At 37.6% G+C, this 18408-nt stretch overlaps 1 protein-coding gene and 1 long non-coding RNA gene across 2 annotated transcripts; both read left to right on the top strand.

The window, feature by feature from the left end:
* The first annotated feature begins 9268 nt into the window (after positions 1–9268).
* LOC109131579 lies at positions 9269–10580 on the top strand. The gene is made up of 6 exons (XM_019242702.1): positions 9269–9403; positions 9490–9754; positions 9952–10027; positions 10117–10259; positions 10339–10423; positions 10511–10580. The coding sequence occupies exons 1-6, from the start codon at positions 9269–9271 to the stop codon at positions 10578–10580; spliced, it is 774 nt and encodes a 257-aa protein (XP_019098247.1).
* Positions 10581–16726: 6146 nt separating this feature from the next.
* LOC109131581 lies at positions 16727–17582 on the top strand. Its single transcript, XR_002037178.1, has 3 exons — positions 16727–16853; positions 17367–17471; positions 17572–17582. It is a non-coding gene; the product is annotated as an uncharacterized LOC109131581 (long non-coding RNA).
* The last annotated feature ends 826 nt before the right edge of the window (positions 17583–18408 follow it).

Here is an 18408-nt window from a genome sequence, read left to right as displayed (position 1 = left end):
ATATGCTAGTACGGAAACGTGTCTTTTTCTACAAACCGGATTTGAGTCAAATTATATACGAACTACACAACTTTCCAATTTGACGTCCGGAACAGCCAATAGCTATAGCATTAAATGCGACAAGTACATGCAGGGATTTGACATCTTCTTTTGTGGAAAGTCATTCTTACTTATATTTTCAAATGACTATTATCTCATCATAGTGTTTACTGATCACTTTTTAAGCAAGTAATAATTATAAACTTTGCCCAACGAGTACAGTATACTTTTTATCTGAACGAAATATATTTTTCGTTACCGAGACGACGAGAGAACAACCTTTATCGTGTGAACCCGTATGATGTTGCGTAAGCATTACGTACTCCTTTTCCCAACTAAAACAGTGTAACTTATACTTCATTATGCATTTTGATATAATTTTTTATTTTTTAATAATGTAGATGTCAAAAAAACCCGATAAATACACTATATTATTTTTCGGATGTATCTATCTATATCTTGTTTGGCAGATTTTTTTTGGTACAATTAACACATGACACATGTAAAGATTGGTCCCTCTCTTTTGTTTTCAACCCGTTGAAATAATTCAACACTTGTGAATCCACATCATCTTTTTCCAACTTTCAACACCCCCATTTCATTAGTTAAACTGTTGAATTTTATTTTCAACACCCCCATTGTAAATGGACACGTAGAGTAATTATATTGTACAGTATATATACAAATTTCACCACCTAACTCCTCTGTTGTTGAAGCATATATAATAGCTCCAATAACAAAATCCCATAAAAAGAAAAAATGTCGAAAGCACACAATAAGCTCCCATATCTCCCTGATGATATTTTACTCGAAATCTTTAGGCTTCTCGCAGTAGATGGCCTGTCGCACCTTGCTCCAATTTTAAAGTCGGGTCGGCGAGGACTGAAGACGGTGCTCGACCCCTATGTTCTAAAGGATGCAAACATCTACAACATCTGTTGGCATCCGTTATTGATCCAATCGTCAGACGACCCAAAAGGTGGCCCTCAAGATAAAGGGATGCATAGGCGTATATTCAAAAAATGCTTCAAAGCTAGAAACGAAGTTGCAATCTACTACGAGGGCCTCCGAATTGTTGCAGAGGAGAGAGACATCAAGCAAGGCATTTCTGTTCTATCTCGTAACGTTCCCGCAGACGCTGAGGCAACACTGGCATGTGGTATCTTTTCTATGTTATATGGAAGCGAACAGATGGCGGTTCATTTTCTTCACTTATTTGATGCACATCACTTTCCTCTCAAATCGCATGGGGTCAGATTTGTCGGCAAGTCTGTGTTTCGCCTGTTGTTTACATACCAGGTGGCACTTCAAAACACGTTCATAAATAAACTAGTCTATCCATCTACTCACCTGATCCCTAACCTGGACTGTGCCGCCATCTGTTGTATCCAATCCGGTTTCTTCTCTATAAACTTTCGCGATTACGACATTTTGTGTACTAATTGCGGACTTTGGTGGTTGGCGAAATCTATATGTGAAATCCTTTAGTTCTATAATCTCCAATGGTTGCTCTTTAAAGTTTTTAGTTTTTTGTTGTAATGTACGGTTGTAAACGTCTGGTACGTACATGTGAACATATATGAGCGGTGGTACGTACATTGATAATTTGTAAGGTATGTTATTATGAAGTATGTATAACTAATACGAACGACGGAGAAGTTCATGGTTATCTCATATTATGGTTATCATTTATTTGATTCCCGTTCGATAACAGATAACTTATATTAATTTGACATAGTCGGCACGAACTATGTATTTATGGTAATGCCAGCGTGTATGGTAATTAAATAAAACAGAACGATATGAACAGGACTAGTCCATGATTACGTACACGTCCCACACAATAGAACTAGTTTGGCACCATGTACAACTATGTATTTATGTACGATGTTTATGTTTCTGTGTACGTACACAAATTCATAGTTGTGGCAAGGTGGTAGATGCCATACGTCTGTGTACGATGGTGGATAACACTAAAGAGAATACATTCGTTGATTATAAAATAAACTCCGGCATACACCGGATAACAGTTCGAGGTTCCAAAAAGATAAAAACAACCATCAAGTACAAAATATTTCAACATTAACTTAGTTGAAAACGTCGTCACTAAGGTTAAGCCGCAAAAAAAACATGAAAAGAGGATCTTAAAAGAACGAGCGCAACTCCTGTGCATACTAGTAGAAAAAACAGGACTTACACCCGCTGAGGTAGCTACTGCAAGTACACCTACGGTGGTGGAGGAGAGAAGGCGACGATCTCACTTCAAAAAGGGGACCACGGAGATGGAGGTTCGCAACATGGAACATAACCAGGCCAGCGACTTCAACGGCGGTGTTCATGTGAGGGACCATGAACCAGAAAATATTGCCAAACGCCTCGGCCTCCATCACTTGGCCGGTAAACGTTGCGAACAGCACATAAGCGAAATTCGCATACGGATCCGTTGGTGCAAAATAGCGTAGCTTTGCCATACCTTCAGCAAAGGTGGGGGAGTTTGAAGCTAGCCTGACGCCCTCAAGATAGTTCGCTACGATGTGGCCCCTGTAGAGGATAAGCTCAAAGTAGGGCCTGAACTTAGACTCCATAGTGATGAACTGTGGCCACGTGATGAACGGACAAAGTTGAACAGTTTGGAGGTCGACAGTGTTCAGCGCCTCGACCAAGGCGGGGATAGGAGTGACAGATACGGGTATAAAATTGACAAGGAGGCTTGTAGGGTTTGGCAGCTTGATGGCCAGGAATATCTCGTTCGGAGGGGTGTTCATTGTTTTTTTTTTTTTTTTTTATTTTGTTGGAGACGATATGGGCTGTGGATGGTATTTGCTGTGTGTAGGGAATAAAACATCGTCTTACGTACACACATCTATATATAGTGAGAACAGTGGTAATTTTATTTTTACTATAACAGGTAATTAACTCGATGGTATTTAACAGTAAAATGTACTGATTGTATAGGAATATATTTATATAAAAATGTAATGATTTAATTCTGTTTATTAGCCACGCCAAAAGTATTCAACAAGCTCTGTTGGTTCTTTGGTACTCGTGTACGTATATAAGTAAAATTACATAACTGATATTTGACATCTACAACCCTGCAAGTCATATCGATTCAAATTGACTTATATGGACGTCAAATCAGTTGGCCATTGCATTAAAAATTGCAACATGTCATTGCATTAAATACGACTACTAATAGATACAAACACATTGTTAATTTCCCTATATTATATATTAAATATAGTGGTTTCAATTTTAAGTATAAAAGGGTACAATTCAATTCAAGCTACACGGGCATGTAACTGTTGATGTAGGTCTTAGCCATGTACAGAATAAGATATTCGATAAACTATTAGTTTTCATGGAACTAATAGCCAGTTATCACATCTAACAAAGTTCGTGGTTACCTTTATTAGCTTGCCTTATTATGCAAAGGTGCATCGCTGACAAAATACTTCGTTTAATATTAAAATTAGAATTGATAGGAGATAAGGTGTACACGGAAACGAGGAAATGCAAACATGTTTCGTTATAACTACCAAAGCATTTGACTAATTCGGCGAGCGCACCACCAGATTGTGCATTTCCTGCAACGATGCTTGTAAGGGCCCACCATATTGAGTACGTCTTTCTTCCTCATTGAGAGCGCGCATTTTAGTGCGCACGAAGGAGTTGTTATTTCCCCATCATCAGGGTAGTCAAAAAACACACCATAAGTTGTATTGTGTGATGCTCCATAGTGAATAAGCTCAGTGATGAGTTCTTCACACATATCTCCAACCTCTTCGGAGTCAAGTGGGTAGTGTTTTATGGAAAACAGCTGAAGCAAATGACCCGCCTGGACTCCGGACCCTTTACAGATGCACAACATGGCAGACAAAAGAGTAGCGTCGACATGTGTTGGTACGTTACGCAGGAGTAAATTTACGGCCCCTTCAATGTCCCCATCTTTTGTTGCAAGACGAAGGCCTTCATAATATATGGCCGTTGGATTATCCGCATCAAGGCAGCTTTCAAAAAACTTCCTGTGTCGACCACCAAACATGATATCATCGGGGTCACTGTACATGTTGAAGATGTTTGCCTCTTTCAAGACGTCGGGACGGTAAACTATAGTTTTGCCTCTATTTCCCGAACGTAGGAGTGACTGCATGTACCACCAGTGTTTTGCTGCCATTAGTTTAGCTATTCGCGCCAACAGATCGTCAGAAAGATTTGGGTTGGTCATATTTGTAATAAAAGTATTATGTGCACATAGGAATGCAAACGATTTATAATACAAACTTGTTGATATGGTTGGGGAAGTATTTGGCATGGATATAAATGATACTTGATATAACTGCGTGACAAGATGGCAAGGTGACATCAAACCACTAATTATTAAGATTTTTCAACATCCACTAACAAAATAGATGAAGTGTCGTTTTGGGAATCTTAATGGGGCGTTAATATTTTAGGGCTCTTTACATCATAACCATATATGATCCCCCATTTCCTATTAGTATACACGTGTCATAACCATATTACGAATTTGAAGTCTATTATAATCTACTATCTCAATCTCGATTATTCAATACCCGCTCAGCTTAACGTAGTGGCAGACATGACACCAGTTGGCAACTGCGATGTGACAACTGATACCCGCAAAAGTCTTATATGCGAAGACGTAGAAGAGTTGTTTTACAAGTAAGTAGAGGGTTGTGACTTATATCTCATCGATGTGTCTTGATGAGTACGTTTAATAGGAGTGTATTTGTAATCATTACTAAGTTACGAAATCTGGTCACAACTGTACTAAACGACCACAGTGTGAACTAAATAAGTTTCTGGTTAGTATTCTATATATATAATGATTAAAAAACCTGTAACTCCCACCTACAACTCTCCCTTTATTATTGTATGTAGGTGTTGAACACCAACCACAAGTTGCAACACATACGAAACATTGTTTTAGAAAAAGCAAGTGAAAATGCTGCATGCAACTGGAAAAATGCCTGATATACCCAATGAAATATTGATTAAAATCCTCGGCTTTCTCGCAGTTGATGGTTTGGAGTACCTTGCTCTAATACTGAAGGCAAGTCATCGAGGTGTAGAAACGGCGCTCTCTCCCGAAGTTTTAAAGGTTGCTAACATCTTCAGCTTATGCTGGCATCCGACGATGTTCCAAACACCACATCACCCAAATGGTAGAGTCCAAAATGAAGGGATCCATAGGCGTATCTTCGAAAAATGCCTAGATGCTGGCAACAAACAGGCAATTTTTTTCGAAGGTTTCCGGGTTGTTGCCGAGGTGGAAGACATTAAGCAAGGTATCGCACTTCTAACTCGTAACGTTCCCGCGGAACCTATCTCGACACTAGCTTGTGGGTTTTTTTCTATGTTAGTTGGGAACTGCGAGATGGCTACTCATTTTCTTGAACTGTTTGATTCACATCACTACCCACTTAAATCGGAACGAGCAAGGTTTCTGGCCAAGGGGTTGTTCCGGTTGCTGGGTAGATATCAGACGGCGCGAGTCAACACATACTGGGACACATTCGTCTATCCTATTGCTCCCTTTATTCCTAAACCGGAATGTACTCGATTGTGTTTACGGGAGCATGGTTTCTACTCTCTCCGGTATGAAGATTATGATATTGTCTGCACAAAGTGCGGCCTCTGGTAGTTGGCGAAAGCTATATGCGAGATCCTGTAGTTATATTTTCTCATAAAATGTTTCGCCCTAAACGTACTATCTGACGAATATCCTGTTATCAATGCAGTTCTTAAATCTTCTAGAATCCATGTAAGTACTATATATCCGGCCTTTAGTTTAGAATGTCTCCTGGTGTACTAAACTTGGTTCATGTAACACCTAATGTTGTATCCTTTATAAGAATGCGGTATCTATTGCTACTTATTATGTTGTTTAACAATGGTAAGTGGTTGGCTGCCTAAAGATGACCAAGGCCTCGGAGATGAATTATAAATATAAAACTATATAATTTGTTCTTCACTTTGCAAGACCACTTAAATATGATAGTAAGACATACACAACCTGAAAGATGTTAGTGTAATAACAACGTTTAAAATTTCAGTGTACGTTCAAGAGTAAGTACGTTTAGTGTACATACAAAAGTTTAAAATTTAAGCCAAGATAGCGAGGTGACATCAACCCACTAATTATTATATTTGTTAACATCCACTAACAAAATAGATGGAGTGTCGTTTTGAGAATCTTAATGGGCCGTTAATATTTTAGGCCTCTTTACATCATAACCATATATGATCCCCCATTTCCCATTAGTATACACGTGTCATAACCATATTACGGATTTGAAACCTACTATAAGCTACTATCTCAATCTCGATTATTCACTACCCGCTCAGCTTAACGTAGTGGCAGACATGACACCAGTTGGCAACTGTGATGTGACAACTGATACCCGCAAAAGTCGTTTATACGAAGATGTATAAGAGTTCTTTACAATTAAGTAGAGGGATGTGACTTATATCTCATCGATGTGTCTTGATGAGTACGTTTAATATGATGTGTTTGTAGTAGGCGAATGCTGTGTCCGAGATCCTGTTGTTATTTTTTCTCATAATATGTTTCGCCCTAAACGTAATATCTAAAGAATATCCTGTTATCAACGCAGTTCTAATATCTTCTAGAATCCTTGTACGGCCTATAAATCCGTTTAGAATGTCTCCCTGTTGTACTACATTTTGGTTCATGTATCACCTAATGTTGTATCCTTTATAAGAACGCGGAATCTATCGCTACTTAATATGTTGTTTACGAAAGCTAAGTGGTTGGGTGCGTAAACGTGACCATCGGAGATGATTTATGAATATAAAATTATATAACTCGTACCTTCCCATTGCAAAACCACTTAAATATAATACTAAGACGTACACAACCTGAAAGATGTTAGTGTAATAACAACGTTTAAAATTTCAGTGTACGTTCAAGAGTAAGTACGTTTAGTGTTCGTACAAAAGTTTATACTTTAAGGCCTTGTACGTATTACAGTTTGCAAATTGCATGTACGTAGAATGGGAAGGAATAGTTCGGGCATTATCTCCCTTTATGCAATTTTTTTTATTTGAGCAAAACCCCCTTTATGGAAATTAAATATTAATAAATCCGCTGACGCATATTCTTCTATTTCGTATTAGTATATACGTGGCGCCACCATAATAACGGATGTCAAATGCGTTATACACTACTTACACAATTATTTCTCTTAAATTCCGCTAGGCTCTACTTAGGGTAGACATGACAGCAGTAGGTTGGACGAAGTGACAACTCATACCCCCAAAGTCGTGTTACCATTAACATGATGTGATTTATATCTCAGCGAGTTTAAATTAAACAGTAGTAAGTGACGTATGTCTCGGCACATTACAACAATAAACAGGTATGGTGTTAGCTAAATAAGTAGCTCGTTAGCCTCCTATAAATTATAATTACCAGTCCCACTGAGTGCAACCTGAACTTTGAGTTCTTCAAACACCCTTTTTTACAAGTAGCAGTTCCTACTGAAAATTCACAGCAAGATGGCGTCTGCGTCTCAAAAAATGCCTCATCTACCAGATGAGATGTTGATTATCATCTCCGGGTTTCTCGCAGTAGATGGTTTGAACTACCTAGCTCCAATAGTCAAGGCAGGACCTCGAGGAGTCAAAACAGCGCTTAGGCCTCAAGTTCTCAAGGATGCTAACATCTCCAGCATTACTTGCCATCCTTCTTGGTTCCAAAAATTACATCATCGAAATCGTAGAATAAAAGAGGAAGGGATGCACCGGCGTATCTTCGAAAAATGCCTTGACGCTGGGAACGAAAAGGCAATCTATTACGAAGGTCTCCGGGTTGTTGCCGAGGAAAGCGACATTGAGGGAGGTATTGCACTTCTAACTCGTAACGTACCCGCAAGAGATGATGCCACACTAGCATGTGGATTTTTTTCTATGTTACATGGGAACCTCGACATGGCGGGTCATTATCTTTACCTGTTTTTGGAATACCACTACCAACTAAATACAACTCAAACAAGGATTTTGGGCAGGGAGTTGTTCATGTTGCTGGGTAGATATCAGACGGCGCGAGAAAACACGTACAAGGATACATTCGTCTATCCGATTGCCCCTTTGATCCCTTCTCCGGAATGTGCTAAATTGTGTTTATTGGAGCATGGTCTGTACTCTCTCAACTATCGAGACTATGACATGGTGTGCAACAATTGCGGCCTTTGGTGGTTGGCGAAATCTATATCCGAGATCCTTTAGTTATATTATCTCTTTAGATGTTTCGCCCTAAACGTTTCATCTAAATGTTTTCTGTTATAAACGCCATACTAATATCTACGTCATAGGGTGTACGCGCACTGAATCCGGCCTTTTGTTTCCATGGTTTTATTTTCTAGTTATTTTTAAGCATGTACCACTTGATGTTGTATCCTTTCCTTTTTTACTGTTCTATCTTGCAAAACAACTATACACAATTGATACATCTGCCTATTGTGTATGTACAACAAAGTGTGTTTGGGTACATGGGTGCTTACGTTTGGTACGAGTAATGTATTGTTTTGTTACAACTGTGCATTCGGTTGGTGATGTCAGATGTGTACACATCCCTATGATACATAGGTATCGGGCCTCAATTTTAGTAAGCCCATTCGGTAAGGATTTTTTGTATATTTTCTTAATAAAAAGGCCTCAATTTAAGAGTTTGAGTTGAGGCCCCATTTAAAAATTAAAAAATTACATCGGACTTACTGAGAAAAACAATTTAAAAGAAAAAAATACAATTTCTTTCCATATTGGGCCTCCAATATTGGTGGACCGGCAATGAAATTTTGGGTTGTTTCAACCAAATTGTGACTAGGATAACTCTACGTTTCAACCATTGAATCAATTTTGTCAAAGTGGGTGGGCGCCATAACGTAATTAAGAAAGTATTGGGGGGAAAAAGCATACATCAACAAGAAAATAAAATAAAACCACGTACAAAACGTAAATTAGTTGTCTGTACGTACACTACGAATTAAAGTAAATTTGAAATATAAACCCGAAGAAAAACAAAGAAAGCGAAGAGTCGCGCTTATTAGAGAAGGAGAGAGGGGGAGTCGGTAGAAAGACGCAACTACCAGTGGCGACGTTTTGTTTTATTTAAATAGCATCACCCTGTCTCCTTTCCAAACCCAGGGTAGAAACGAGTAACATGAAATTATCAGAAAAAACCATGGAGTTTAGAGTTGATGTCATCGCTGATCTTAGACCAGGAAAAACGAATTGGATTATCCAAGCAAAGGTCTTGAATTCGTGGTATGTTACTGAGTTCTTTCAAAAGCGGGTTCTGCTCCTTGCTGATACACGGGTTAGTCCACTTTGCTTTGTAAAATATTTGCACGAAGTTGTTAACCAACGCAGTGGTCTTATACACAATTGATATGCAATTTGTAGGGTGACACAATCGAGGTGGCGTTTTTACCAGGGACCTATAAGAAAATGAGGAAGTATATCTATGATGGTGATTGGTATGAAATTAGGAATTTCAAGGTCATCCAGCCAACACTTAGGGAGAGGAATACACATCATCCTTTCCAAATCAAATTTACTGATGAGTCGACGATGGGCCTGCTCTCACCGGTGAATCAAAGACACTACTTCCGTTTCGAGGATTTGGGTGATATATCTCGAGGGAGAATTACCCATCCCATATCATTCGGTACGCTTATCTTCAATTTTCAATTACACAAATCGTTTGAAACAACGTTAAAAAACGTTTGCTAAATGATATATTAGTGCACATTACTAGTTTTTAGTCCTGATACTAAATAAAAAAGTTAGTAGACAATCAAAATACATAGGTCGTAACGTTTAAAGTATGTGTCTATCCCGAATCAGATGTCTGTGGGTGTGTAGTTGGAGTGGAAGACAGAAGATTGCTCGAGGGGGCAAATGCGGCCAATGAAGTTGTCCTCACCCTACTGAATGGGAGGTAAAGGAGATTTGTGCTACACTTTCAATACATTGGCATTTAAAGTTTTTTTCCTATTCCTGTTCTATATTAACATGAGAAAACCGTAGGAATGAAACCCTCAAGTGTCGTGCCCTAGATGACTATGCTGCTCGCTTCATAAATGCTTGGGAAGCACTCGGGTGTCATCTTACTTTTACATCCGAACCCGTCTTTTGTATTTTGCGGTTCTGGAAGGTTGGAAGCTACGAAGGTACGTTTGATTTGATAGATCAGATAAGGAAACTAGCCTTGTGAAACCATATACATCTAATTTTGTAAATGTTCTGTAGGTGCTCCTTGCCTCGTCAACACAACCGCCTCTTCGCAAATTTATATAAAACCAGATTTCGAGGGAATGGAACATCACAAGGCGATGTAAGCTCTTTGTTTTCCTACTAAAATATCTAATTGTATTTGTTGCTACTGTCAAATACGTTAATACACTTTCTATATTTACCGCAGATCTGAATTCGTTGGACGTTACTATATAGAACATATAATGGAGCACGTAGGGGAGAATGCAGTACCTTGAGAATAAAGGAACTAGATGGGCGAAAGGGAGAGCTCAGGGAGTTTCATATTGAAAGAACCGCCACAGATCTATGCAATTTATTAACTTTTTTTTTCCCGGTGTGTGTGTACTTTTGAGTGAACCCATTGTTACGCTGATTCTGGATAATATATGGTTATGTTTTGTCAACAAAATATAAAATTTAGTGTACACAACAATAGTTATCTATGATAAGTGTACATGTAAACACTATCCTTCCCTCGCATTATGTCCTCTCTAATGGACCATATAAAATACACAAATAGATATATTTCGCTTTTCTAATCTTCTTATTCAAACAGAAAACCGTTTGCTTGAGATTTCTAAAAAGCCCACACGAGTAATAGGCCCAACTAGGGCAGCCGGGGACAATTTCTCCAACAATTATAGTTAAACAACAATGTGGGCTTAGAAATTAAAAAGGTCCATCATTACAAAAAGCTATGTTGGCACTTAGGAAAAAAGAGTATTATCCTCACGCCAATAAAAGATAACACGTCTATTGTCGCCCATGCACTACGTATTAGCTGGACATGTTGTACGGTTGTGGCCAACCTGTTGACACTGAGAACAAGCATGCTGTTTGCGGGGCCGCTTCGTCTCCAACGCAACCTCGACAAAAGACTTCCTCCTCGTCATCTTTGGCCTTCCTGGAGGATTCCTAACAAAAGGCGGTTTACATATGGACGGTGTAATATCAGTTGGCCTTCCTGCAGGATGTATCTATCGGCATTATCGCCTCCGCATACCCACTGCAGAGGCTGTCTCTGCGGAAGTATGGATGGTGCTGGTTTATAACTGATATGTTGGCCGTATATGCGGCTGCGATAGCATGTACGCATGGCATCCTCTCTAGATCAAAACGCCTACATGAACACCTCTTATACCTCAGATTGACAACATGCGTTGAGGTACCACCACTTACTTCAAATCGATCTTCATCAATTTCTTGAACCTTTAGACGCCTTGAATGTTCAATATGTGCCTATGAGTAAATCAAAGTGTAAGTTCATATAACAAAAACAACACAACATATCCACTAACATTTTCCAGGCCTTTCGTTAACATATATATCGAAGGATATGTTAATGAATGTCACACCTGTAACAGGTTCTCCACTCCTTTGGTGAGTAAAGTTGGCATTGCGGCAGCTTGTTTTCTCCTTGTAGCAAACCAACGTGTCAACATATTCCGAACAGCTTCTAATAACTCTACAATGGGATAGGCTCTCGCAGGATTCAGTACTTTGTTTAGCGATTATGCAATGTTGCTCGTGGTGAAGTTGTACCTATCACCAGGAAAGTGCGCCCTGCTCCACTTGGTTACATCTGCACGAACCAAGTAAGCATGCAGTTGCGGATTCGCTTCTTGAATTTGCTGGAAGATTTCTTCGAAATCAACTACCCGGTACACTACAGCTGCTTTTTTTACCAGCCAGAATATTTTGCTCCCACTAAATCTTAGGATAATATTCTTGTGAAGATGATAAGTGCAGATTCCTCGACTTGCCAGGGGGTACACTTTCGCGATAGCTTTACCAATAGATTTATGCCGGTCAGATATCAGTGCAAGCTCTTCATCATCAGGAATTACACTACTTAATTGAGTAAAGAACCATTCCCACGACACGTCGTTCTCTGTATCAACAACCGCATACGCCAGAGGGAAAATATTAAAATTCCCATCTTGTGTTGTCGCTATCAGAAGAGTCCCTTTGAATTCACTTTTCAAAAAGGCTCCATCTACAACTACAACTTTCCGCATATACCTGAAACCCTTAATGCATCCAGCAATCGCAATGAAAACATACTTGAATCTGTCTTCTGCATCAACGACCAGTCTAGTAAGGGTCCCCGGATTAGAGGACATCAGCACTAAACAATATCAACTAGATCGAATTATATATATGTGCAGTGCAGGCCATAGAATCAACTAATTTATGACAAACCCAACAAACTTAAGCTACGATCTGTTTGTACACCCTATAAACAAGTACACTCACAGAGCCAACCATAAAACAAACATATTAAAGTATTCCAGTAGCCAACCTGTACACCATATCGTAGGTTGAGCCCATCCCCAACAAGATTTGGCACAACAGAACTTCCCACACCACCAACATAATCCTTGTATAATTGAGCTAGGATTGGTGGTTTAGCATTACGGCTACGGCCATATCGTTCCGTAACAGAGCAAGTATGTTCACGACAATATCTGCGAATATGAAACACCGGCGAATCACCCATGGTTGAAGCCCGTATTCTCCATTTACAACCTTTTACCCAACACTCAACGATTAACAAAACGGGCGTTGAATATCGAACATTGTAATCATATTTATCTAATACACTCAGCACCCTCAACCTTGCCACCAACGTTTCTTTGCTATCAAACTTATCCCCCACAGCAATATCACCACCTCCGTTTTCTATTTTGCGAACCTCCTTCTCAATTGCATCAGCTGCAGAGTTAGTCTTGCGGGTACGGTTATTTGATTCTGTGTTACACACATTTTCCTCTATACAAGACCCACCCCCAGGTCCGTCGTCCAATGATTCCTCTGCTTCATCCGGGGCGAAGTTGGAGTACAGCAGATAGTCTTCATCCCCTGAACTTGCACCATCGCTGTCGTCACAGTAATCAAATCTACTGTTGTCCTCGTCATCTGCTTCATCTTCATCTAGATCATTTCCTACATTATCTTCACCGTCTTCCTTCCGACTCTCGTACTCATCATCTTTCTCTCCCATTTCCTCTGCCACGCCTACGAAATCATCTACAACGACTTCAGGGGTCTTGGGTGTTGGTTCTGGGGTTTTCGGTTTAACTTCCTCGAACAAGGTTTCACCAGATTTAGCTTCGATCTCAACGCATAGCCGGATGAGTTCACTCCTATGCTGTTTGAGAAAGTTTTGAAACTGCCGACCATTCGAAACAATCACCGGTGGCATATAACATCCGCTTTTTTTATATCTATCTAACATATAGCTCAACTTTATCGCGGAAGTTCTTTCACAGAAACCAAAGTCATCGTACACCATAGCAGTAAAGTCTTCAAATTTTGTTTCTTTATCGGCAACTATAATCCTGCACCCTTTGCTAGTATCAACATCAAACAACCATCGCTTTTTCTCTACCCTCCACCTCCCACACGCCAATACGATATCTTGCTCTTCCATGGATGAACCAAGATCAAAGATTAACGAAACTGAGTAGGAAAAAGACGTTTGCTCCGGCAGATAAACAGAACACGATTGATGAATCTGCTACAAACTTTATTACATGAACACCATAGATCGGAAGAACATGAATGGTGTTTAGATCTTCTTCCAATAAGTCTATCGCAACGCTCGACTGTCTTTGGCAGCTCAAACAAATTCGTGTTATTCTAGTAAGACTTTACAGCTGTCAATCTTGCTTACTAAATCTACCATGGACAAGAAGGCTACCACATCACTACGAAAACTATTTCAAAAAACAAACAAAGTATACCAAAAATATCTGTAAGGAGAGAAGGCTGTCGCATAAATCTGTCGCAACAGCCCATTAGTCTACCATAAATATCTTCCCACCCTTTTACCTTTGCCGCTAAACGCGCTAAAAACAAAAGTCTATCATCAAAGGAAAATTCCTCTACCAACTTAATCTAACGAATCGATTTCATATACGTCCACCGATAAGTGTACCAACACTACAACTAAGTGTACCATCTACGTCGACGGCAAAGTGTACCAGCACTACAACTAAGTGTACCAAAAATATCTGACGTACACCTTTAATCAGTCCACGTGTATAAATCTACCATCAAAGGATCGGTAGACTTAGTCCCAACTTCCAATGTTTTTTTTTTCTAATGGCATTAGCCGTAATTACGTTTTTTCTCAACACTAGTTTCAGGGGTAGTATAGGTACAATGGTTTATTCTAGTAATTACAAACAATTGTATGTTACTTTTGTAATAAGGAAGCTTTTATGCAATATTCTAGTAACTCACCCCTATATGTTATTGGAATAAAGAAAAAAATCTATTTAATGAGAAAATTTCTAAATTTTTCAATTTTTAATTTTGTATCCAAACAAATCCCAAAAATCAATAATTACGGGTTATTATTCAACAATAAATTTAAGAGGCATTTTCAAAAATACCCTCTTTTTCATGTCATTTTTTAAACATACCCCTCCATGTTGACTATTTTAAAAACTATCTTTTTTATCTACAAAATGATCAAATTACCCTTTCTTTGAATGACAACAAAAATGTACAGTCACCAAAATCAAAAAAATTTCTCGCCAAATATGAAAAAAATTCTGCAAAAGATGTTTTTTTTTCTCGCAAAAATTGAAAATTTAAACCCGTCAAAAAAAAGTTTTCCCGCCAAAAATTTTTTTCCCGCCAAAATCAAAACATTTGAAATTTATATCTTATAAAAACATTAGAAACGCTTTTAAATACATTGTAAACACTTTTAAAAGGTTTTTAAAAGCGTTTAAAAGGTGTTTAAAACCTTTTAAAAACCTTGTAAACGCATTAAAAATCTTTTAAAAACCATTGTTTACAAGGTGTTTAAAAACCTTTTAAAAACTTTTTTAAAACTATTTTGAAACCATTTTGAAAACTTTTAAAAACCTTATAAAAATCTTATAAAAACCTTGTAAAAGGGTTTACAAGGTGTTTAAAAAATCTTTTAAAACTCTTTTAAAAACCTTGTAATTTTTTTTTGGCTAGAAAATTTTTTTGTCGAAAAGTTTTATCAAAATCTTTTTGACAAAAAATTTTTTGGCAGGAAATTTTTTTGAAATTTTTTTGGCGGGAAAATTTTGTTTTTCTTTTTATTGAACAAAATATTTTTCATTTAAGGGTAAAATAGTCATTAATTATTAAAGAATGGCAAAAAGAAAAATGACCAAAAATGGGATATTTTTGAAAAGGGGTATATTAAAAAGGGTGTTTTTAACAAATTCTCTAAATTTAAAGTGAATTCTTTCGATTTCACAATCTTTAAAAAAAAAAAAATTAAAATTGTAATTTTTTAATGTGTGGATATTCAAATTATATGCAATATACTTTGGATTTTGATTCTAATCATTTACTCATGACTCTATAATCTTTCATATCAAATGACTGTATACTACAAAAAAAAAAATCATCTAGTTCAAATAAAAATAGAGTTTAATGAACTACTTGAAATTCTAATTGAATAACAAAAAAATATAACCTATTAAACGTGATTTACAAATACATTATTTTAAAGAATTCTTAAGAATCAGTAAATGAATAGTAGCAGACTAAGGTCATTTTTTTAATTAATTTAAGCGGAGTAATATAATTTTTTCTGAAGAAAAATTCAGAAAACAAAATAATATAATATTTTGATATTTTAGCATAATAATTTATAAATATCATGTTATTTATGATAATCATAAAGATGAAACTCATCACATAGACTTTAAGTTTGTTACTCTAAACTCATCACACAGATTTTAAGTTTAATTTAACAAAAATAAATAGAAATTATTACAAATTTTATAGCAACTTTTTCTATTTCTGATAACATAATAACAAACATTTTTAAATATGTTTAAAGACATTAGACAACTAATATTCATATATTTCAATATATATATATATATATATAGTCTAACAAAATTTATATTTCAATTTTAAAAATTTCGTATTTTGCAACAACAACAAAAATTCGTTACCATTGATTTTAGGAGGATTTTCGAAATATTCTTTTTCTATGTCATTTTTTAAAAATATTATATTATGGTGTCTATTTTCAAAAATACCCCTATTTAATATATAAAATGACAAAATTCTAAAACCTAAACTCCAATACTAAACCCTACCTAGGGGTGTCAAACGGGCCAGATGCCCGCGGGCATAGCCCAATAAGAGGCAAAGCGGAGCGGGCATGGGCTTATTCATTGAAGCCCAAAATTTTGCGGGCATAGTGGACATGACCCGTTTGGTCGGCGGATTCAAGCGGGCATGCCCGTCGCAGATTGCGGTTCTGCGGATTACCCGATGGTCCATCGATATGTGGAGAGTGGAGACGAAGACGAAGCAGAGAAGAAGAAGATGAAGGATGTTCCATCGGTAGAGATTTACAACTGATTTTTTATGGTCAGATCTTAGATGATTTCATCTTCTTCTTGACATCTCTACCGATGGAACATTGGGTAATCATGTTCTCCTTCTTCTGTTCTTGACAGTCCCGATAACGAAGAGGAGCTTAAAAAGCTCGATGAGAAGTAAGTTTTATTGATTCATAATATACCACTAGTTTCTGATTTAAAATTCACAGTGGAATTTCCACTGCCGATTCAAAATATTACAACTTGCATGTGGATATAATCTCGGCAGTTCCTTGAAGGTCGTATTATTGGACTTTTGGTTTAGACTTTAGAGTAATAGATAAAGAAGTGTAGCATTTGGATTAACTGGGTGTCGTTTCAGAATTGTGTTTTGCATAAATCCTTTTTTGCCTTATGGGAATCTCTCTGTGTGTACTGTGTGGCTGCTTATGTAAAGATTTCGAGTGACCGAGTTTAAGATGTGGTAGAGGGTTTGTTTACTGTAGCATGATGTCTTAGTAATTCACATGGAGATAACCATTATCTAATGTTGTGCACTATCATTGGCCCGCATAGATAGAATCTAACAAGCACTTGTGATCCAGCATGTCATCATCAGTCAAACAATTTCACTACTGACTCTTGTTGAGTTTCTCTTACATATTCTTTTCCTTCTTTTTTTTGTTTTAGGATTGCAGATGCATAAGAAAATTTGGGTGAAAGTGAAGTACGTGAAGGCTTCACGGTGAAGCTCATCTTGCTAAGGCTCTGTATTTCATCAGGATCAGTGATAAGGTATGTGAGCATGTCAAAGTTAATAGTTAGTTACGCACTTAAAGAGAAACTTCCTTGGCAATTAAAAGTTTGTTGGTTGTGTAATACACTAATACTATAGGAGAAAGCTTTAGAGCAGCTAAAACTCACGGGGGAAAACTGTCACTANATAGTGGACATGACCCGTTTGGTCGGCGGATTCAAGCGGGCATGCCCGTCGCAGATTGCGGTTCTGCGGATTACCCGATGGTCCATCGATANGTTTCAGTTTTTGGCTTTTTGAGACTACTACTCTTCATAAATATATAGCAACTAAAATCTTTGGATCTAACACTTTCCATTTCTGTAGACTATATATGATCAGTCTGCAGTCTGCAGTCTGCAGTCACTTATTGTAGACAATCTAAGACTNTCTTGACAGTCCCGATAACGAAGAGGAGCTTAAAAAGCTCGATGAGAAGTAAGTTTTATTGATTCATAATATACCACTAGTTTCTTATTTAAAATTCACAGTGGAATTTCCACTGCCGATTCAAAATATTACAACTTGCGTGTGGATATAATCTCGGCAGTTCCTTGAAGGTCGTATTATTGGACTTTTGGTTTAGAGTAATAGATAAAGAAGTGTAGCATTTGGATTAACTTGGTGTCGTTTCAGAATTGTGTTTTGCATAAATCCTCTTTTGCCATATGGGAATCTCTGTGTGTGTACTGTGTGGCTGCTTATGTAAAGATTTCGAGTGACCGAGTTTAAGATGTGGTAGAGGGTTTGTTTACTGTAGCATGATGTCTTAGTAATTCACATGGAGATAACCATTATCTAATGTTGTGCACTATCATTGGCCCGCATAGATAGAATCTAACAAGCACTTGTGATCCAGCATGTCATCATCAGTCAAACAATTTCACTACTGACTCTTGTTGAGTTTCTCTTACATATTCTTTTCCTTCTTTTTTT

The sequence above is a fragment of the Camelina sativa genome, unplaced genomic scaffold, assembly GCF_000633955.1.
Source record: "Camelina sativa cultivar DH55 unplaced genomic scaffold, Cs unpScaffold00585, whole genome shotgun sequence".
Lineage (NCBI taxonomy): Eukaryota > Viridiplantae > Streptophyta > Magnoliopsida > Brassicales > Brassicaceae > Camelina > Camelina sativa.
Note: the sequence above shows the minus strand (reverse complement) of the source record. Positions and strands in the feature narration are given on the sequence as shown.